General features: G+C 42.2%; 1 protein-coding gene across 6 annotated transcripts in view; it reads left to right on the top strand.

The window, feature by feature from the left end:
* The first annotated feature begins 27 nt into the window (after window positions 1-27).
* The window catches only part of NSUN6 (NOP2/Sun RNA methyltransferase 6), a 25,753-nt gene continuing 19,475 nt past the window's right edge, over window positions 28-6,305 (top strand). The window contains exons 1-5 of one of the 6 annotated variants that reach the window (XM_064634852.1): window positions 28-48; window positions 2,704-2,793; window positions 3,492-3,647; window positions 5,311-5,390; window positions 6,103-6,212. In XM_064634852.1, coding sequence (XP_064490922.1) covers window positions 2,719-2,793; window positions 3,492-3,647; window positions 5,311-5,390; window positions 6,103-6,212 — 421 coding nt within the window. In that variant the 5' untranslated portion in view covers window positions 28-48; window positions 2,704-2,718. Of the gene's footprint in view, window positions 49-171; window positions 804-2,700; window positions 2,794-3,491; window positions 3,648-5,310; window positions 5,391-6,102; window positions 6,213-6,305 lie in introns of those variants that run through there. The other 5 variants (XM_064634861.1, XM_064634866.1, XM_064634835.1 and 2 more) reach the window with 5 other exon arrangements.

The raw sequence follows: 6,305 nt of genomic DNA, 5'->3' as shown, positions 1-6,305 counted from the left end.
CCCCGCCAACGGCCGCACGGCGGGGCCGCCCCAGCGCCGGCACGGCGGGTGCGTCACTGCTGCGTCAGCGCGGGGGCGGGGCGGGGGCAGCGCCTCTGCGGGAGAGCCTGGCCGTCCGCCCGGGTCTGATGAAAGGCCCGCGGGGCTGGGGCTGGGCACGGTCGGGAGGAGGGACCCGCCTCGCCTCGCAAGGAAGTCGCGGTGCCCTGCGTTGCAACGGGAGGCGCTGGCAGCGCACCTCGCCCGTCCCCGTGTCCGTCAGCCGGGCAGTGCTGTGGCCGGTCCGCGGCCTCTGCCTTTGACAAGCGTTGCGGGTTTCAAGGCTCACAGTTCTCTCCTGTGTAGTAAAGCGTGTTAAAACAGCTGGGCTCGCTTTCAGTGCTGTACTGCAGGTTCCTGCATACTGAGCTCTTGAGCGGGTACCCGGGTTTTATCACTCAGGAGAGGTCAGTCGGAGAGCACGAACCCTGTTCTGCCCTAGACGGGGAATCCACAGGCACTTAGATGCAGGAAGGGTGAAAGAATAAAATGTTATTATAATCCACGCATTTCAGCTTTTTCAGAGGGAAAACATTAAAAAAAAAAAGCGCGCTCTCAGCAACCTCTTGTCCAATGAGCTCGGATGCCCCCGGGCTCTGGCCCCGCCCTGTCGCCGCCCTCCCTGTCCCCTAGTGGAGAGCGGGTGCGGCGGCTGCACCCGCTCCCCGCCCCGGCCCCGGCGTTCCCGGCTCCCATGGCGACTCCGCACAGGCGGGACTTCCTGCGGTCGTCCCGGAGGAGGCGGGACCGGCCCGGGCCCGGCGGTAGGTGGGGGGCTGGCGGCGTGTCGGGGTTTGCGCCGGAGGGTCGAACGCGGTCCGGCACCGGCACCTGTGTGCTCCACCCTTCTCGTGGTGTCCCAGCTGTCCCTCGGTGTCCGTCGAGGCTGAGGGGGCGGTGGCGGCAATGGCACCTCCCCCGTACTCCTGGGCTGAGGTGCCTCGCAGGGCGGCGAAGAGCTGTGTGTCCTGTCCTACCCCGTGGTGTTTTCAGTAATGGACGGATGGGGAAATAAAGGAGGGCGCCCCAAATTCCGCTCCCCACAGCAATGAGCCGACTGACTTTTTCCTCGTGTGTGGAAGGGTAGAGAAGGGAGGTTTGAAAGAGTTGGCATCTCTGGTGCTGACTGCGTTTGACAGCTCGCAGTGTCCATTTGCGTAGTTACATCAAAGCGCTGGTCCGGCGTCGCGTTCTTCGCTGCAGTTTCCTCCCCACTGAGGCACAGAGAAATCTGCAAGGAGATGGTGAATAGGGAGGGGAGGCTCCCTCAAGGGCTTTCTTCTGAAGTCCGTCAAGCCTTTACTGTGTACGGCACAGCAGGTCTGGGCAAAACAATACCTCTCGCAGGTGTCGAACCTGCCACCTGCTGAACGCTTGAAGTCCGAGTCTTGTAGTTGGAGGGGCACTAAGGCTGTCTCCCTCATCAGCCTGGCTTCCTGCCGTGTCTGAATTTATAAGCTATCCCCTCTCAGGTCTGTTCCCCAGACTTGAAGATTGCAAACTGTTTAGTTTTTCCATATTTGAAAGCATTCCATATTTGAAAGCATTTTTTCTAAGTTGCATTGGATCTGTTCTGAGATAATGGCCGCGGAAAGGGCATACATACCCTGCTAAAGCTGAAGGTTATGTGGATGTGCTCTGGACCTCCAGTTGTGTGGTTTTGACATTTCCAGACATTTCCATTTCCTTTTTAACTGAGGAATTGATTTTCATTTGTGTTGTTCCTCTCCCTGAAATAAGCATATGTGGTATTTGTCATTCGAATGAATGTCTTGAGTCCACATACCTTAGAGTTTCTGTGACAGAGGAGCTGTTCTGCAGTCATGTTTCATACCAGGTCTGATGAACTAGTCATGATCAAGTTTTAACTTCTCCTGTTACGCATTCTGTAACTTCCTGAAATGTTCATCAGCTGTGGTTAAAAGCATAGATCTGGCATCATGCTTCTGTGTGAGTCTGCCTGTCTATACTGGGGGAATTGAAATCCCCTGGGTACTGTTTTTACCCACTGATGGATGCCAGACCCCCCTTCCCAAAGCCCTTCTGGGTAACTCCCACCAGATTATATACTGGGCAGACCATTCTGTGGTGTGGAATATCCCTTTGGTCAGCTCGGGTCACCTGTCCCGGCTATGCTCCCTCCCAGTTTCTTTTGCATACTTCCTCACTGGCAGAGCATGAGACAAGAAAAAAGTCCTTGATTTACGATAAACACAACTTAGCAAAAAGTCAAAATATCCGTGTGTTATCAACACCATTCTCATTCTAAATCCAAACCACAACACTGTAAGAGCATCTGAGAAGAAATTAACTCTACCCTAGCTGAAACCAGGACAATGGGACAGGATTTGGAGGTGGTAACACTTCCTTCGTGTTTCAAACAGTGATACAGTAGCCTTGGAAGGTATGACTTGGAAGGATGTGGCAGCAAGGAAACCAGTAACCTCACTGTAAGTTGCTTGCAAGTGCTAAACATGTTAATGAACATATTCTTCAGTGTAATTAAGAGTAGTGTTGAGTGCAGTAAAATTGCATTACTAAAACAGAAGAACCAGAAACCTCGGCTTAGGTTGTGAGTACATCTTACGTTACATTTATAAACTTAGAGAATATGATAAGAACCAGTATGAAAATATTTTGCTTATTTCCATTCCTTACCAGCAGATTTTATAAAGGAAGATGTCCTTTTTCCCTAAAATCTCTTTCCAGTGTGAAGTTGAAGAGTATCTCACCAAAGTGTTCAGAAATAATGAGGTATGTGACATGGATACTACTAATCATCAACAAATAATCAGATTTTTTGTGTAACTTTAAGACCTTACAATAAAGTAATTGTCCTCACATTAGAAAGAGTTTTTATTAAAACATATTTATATTTAAAATATAAAATTAATGTTTATGCCCATTGGATCAAAAGAACATAAATACTTAAATTAAATTTGACACAAATCAGAGAATTCAGTTGATTCCACTGAAGAGAGAGTATAGATAATTAACGACTTATTAACCACGTAATATTGAGAAGACATACTCCTTTACCCCAGTATAGAACCAAAAATATGATAGACAATCCTTTAATTCCTAATGCCAAAGGATAAAATAATTACATTTTTGTATATCAATATGAAAGTTACTAATTCATAGTTTTGAATCTACCCTTCCTTAGGACTGCTTTTTGTACAGTATCTCTATGACAGAGCAGTTACTTTTGATACTTACTGCAGACTATTTGAAATTATTTTGCTAATACAACTGTTTTTCCAATGAGTGCTTTTCAAGGAATTTATGAGGCTTCCAGTGGAATTAGACTTCCAGATACTGACATTTCTCACTGTTGCACACCATACACCATATTCCTCCATTTCTATGGAATGTTTATTCAGTGGTGTCCTTTTGCACTGAGCAAGAGGCTGCTTTGTGAATCTCTTTAATATAAAATCTCTTCCTTTCAGCTTATCACTGCTTTAGGTGGACAGGAGGCAGAGAATAAATATCAATCTCTGTTAAGTCGTCTGTCTCATCCACCAAGTTTTACAACTGTAAGAGTTAATACCCACTTGGCCTCCGTGAAACATGTGAAAAAAATGCTGTTTGAAGAGATCCAGAAGGTTTGTGCAATTTCTGTGTTACAACAGAAAGAATAATTCATCTTATACCTGATTATGAGAGCTTTTCATTACTGGAAACTACACCTTACCTTAATGCATGTCCAGTAGTATTAACATTATGCAATCATATCCATTTCCTGTCAGCATTAAATGTTAAATGAAAATTCACTGTCTAGCAGTATTCCTCATCTAACCCATCCAAGAAAGGCAATAATAGAGGGAAGAGGCAACCAACTTTTTTCACGTGGCAGATCCAAACCTTAGGATTGAGGTTCTACTGTAGTAAATGCTGTCAAGGTGTCATAGGTCTATAGAGAAGATGGAAGATAAAAACTGTAGTTCAGTATGCTGTCTTCAGCATGTTTAGAACATTTTTTATTTAAGATTAAAGGAGAATGCCTGTATATCTCATTGCAGAAACTGTTTAGGAAAGTGAGAAAATCTGTGTTTTAGAAACTGGAGACAAAGTGATGCTCTGCAGCTGCTGTATTTTATTTTATTTTTTTAACCTGTTTTTAAATTTTGTATAATTTTGTGGATTTTTACTTACCTTACTTAAACATTTATTTATATGATAATATATAAGCAATCATGTTTAAGAAGTTTATTATTTTGAAACTGTGTCCTAGATCTTCACTCTGTCTGAAAGGATCCAGTTCTTCTTTAAGTAAATTATTAATGCTAGTGGGTGTACAGGGAGCTTTTGCATGACAGGAGCCAAGATGTTTCTGTGATGCAGAGGCAGTTGACAGTTTTCTGCTGGCTGGAATGGTAATGAGCTATGCTAATTTTAGCTTGATTGTAGAAATCTGCAAGTGGGTATTGCAGTATGATATTTTGCTTCAAGGGAAAAGGCTTTGCTGAAAACTGACTTAACACTGGCTTTTCACAAACTTTTTGTATTTTGAAGTGTGATTAGAAAAGGAAGCCACATAACACAGTTTTGGACAAAATTATGGTCATGGATTGTTTTCTTTTTTAAGGGAAAATACTTATTTATCAGAAGCAAACTGATTTATGGTTTGGCGTGCTTTAAGGTTATAATTTAGAAGGCTCAGGAGAGAAGACATCATGTTTTTAAAATCCAGGAACCTTTATAAAATGGCAAGCTGTCATTTTTTTTTCAACTATCTTCACAACTCAGCTCTCAGTATCCAAAGTTAAGCTGACAAGAAAAATGAAAAGTAGCGCCAACCTGGCATGTTAAGTGAGACAGACAATACACGAGTAGAGTTAAACAGTGGTTTTAAACTAATAACATCAAAAAGATAACACAGATTAGACCCAAGCTTCTCTGGTGGTGTTGCTGTGTTCTGATGACAACTCGACTCAACCTTCTTCGAGAAAAAAGAAAAAGCCAGTGGTAGAGATATGAGTGTCAAAACACTTTCCCACTCCCTGAAATCAGTTCTCAGTCAATCCCTTTGTGGCCTTGTTATTTCTCAGTTTATTAAATGTTTAGACTTTTACACCAGTATTTTTAATATTGAATGTCCCCTTACACACTATTTCTCACTCATTTTTATCTGTTTTCGATACCTTTGTTTTTTGTGCTCTACAGGTATAAATTATGAATGGAAAAATAGTTTTCAGTCTAATTAAGTATTTAAATATTAAGTTTATTAGCAGTGCCTAATAATTATGTCTTTTGTTAACGAAACAGCAGTTCAAAGGACTATGTGTTCCAGTTCTTGAGCACCCAGAACTCCAGGACATCCTGTTAATTCCTGTCATTGGACCCAGGTTTGAAATTTTCAGTCTTTCCCCTTAAAATGTTGTAACACATTCTACTTACAGATTTCTTGTTAAACAGTTGTGATAACTAACTCACTATAACTGAAGTACAACTTCATTTATATTATGACCTTGTGGACCATCATATACTAATCAGGTCAGAGTTTTAGTTATTAAAAGATATAGGAAAACATAGAAGGAGTTTTGTGCTTATTTATGAGACTAATGTTTTATAGGGAAAGTGTAACATGAGTGCATCCTCCTTGGAAAGCCAGGTAGGTGGCATACAGAAGAGCTGAACTTTTGCAGCGGAATATAGAACTATAGATAAATATGGGCAGGATTTTTTTACACTGGAAGAAATCAAGTGGAATCAAGAAGTACTGAGAAGTTTTTAAACGCAAAAAAATTACTTTACAATCACCTGGCCTAGAAAGGGATAGAGAATTATTTCTCCATCCCAGTACAATTTTTTTGTATTCCTGTATTAGCTTCTGGCAGAATGTGCCAGAATCTGCATTGTTTTGAGGACTGTTCTTGGCTCTTTCCTTTGACTTCTCTGGGACTAAAATAAATCTTTTACATGTAATACATGATATTTAAGTACTTTTTCTATTATATTCTGACAAAATCAGTATTTATGAACTAGAGTTTACTTGAGGAGTATTTGGCTTTTTTTCAGTATATTTTTTTTTAACTGAACTACATTTTGTATTTCTAGGCGAGACTTAAAAAAACATCCATCTGAAGTAATTGTTGGAGCCCAGTGTGGATATGCAGTACTTCGAGGAGCACACGTTTATGTCCCTGGAATCGTATCTGCCTCAAGATGTAAGAGTTCTCTGAATACACCCAGTTAAGTTGTAAAGCCAACAGAAAAAGTGTCAGCCTTTGATGACAATTTCCAATAAATAGTGACATGAA

The sequence above is a fragment of the Pseudopipra pipra genome, chromosome 1 (assembly GCF_036250125.1).
Source record: "Pseudopipra pipra isolate bDixPip1 chromosome 1, bDixPip1.hap1, whole genome shotgun sequence".
Lineage (NCBI taxonomy): Eukaryota > Metazoa > Chordata > Aves > Passeriformes > Pipridae > Pseudopipra > Pseudopipra pipra.
Note: the sequence above shows the minus strand (reverse complement) of the source record. Positions and strands in the feature narration are given on the sequence as shown.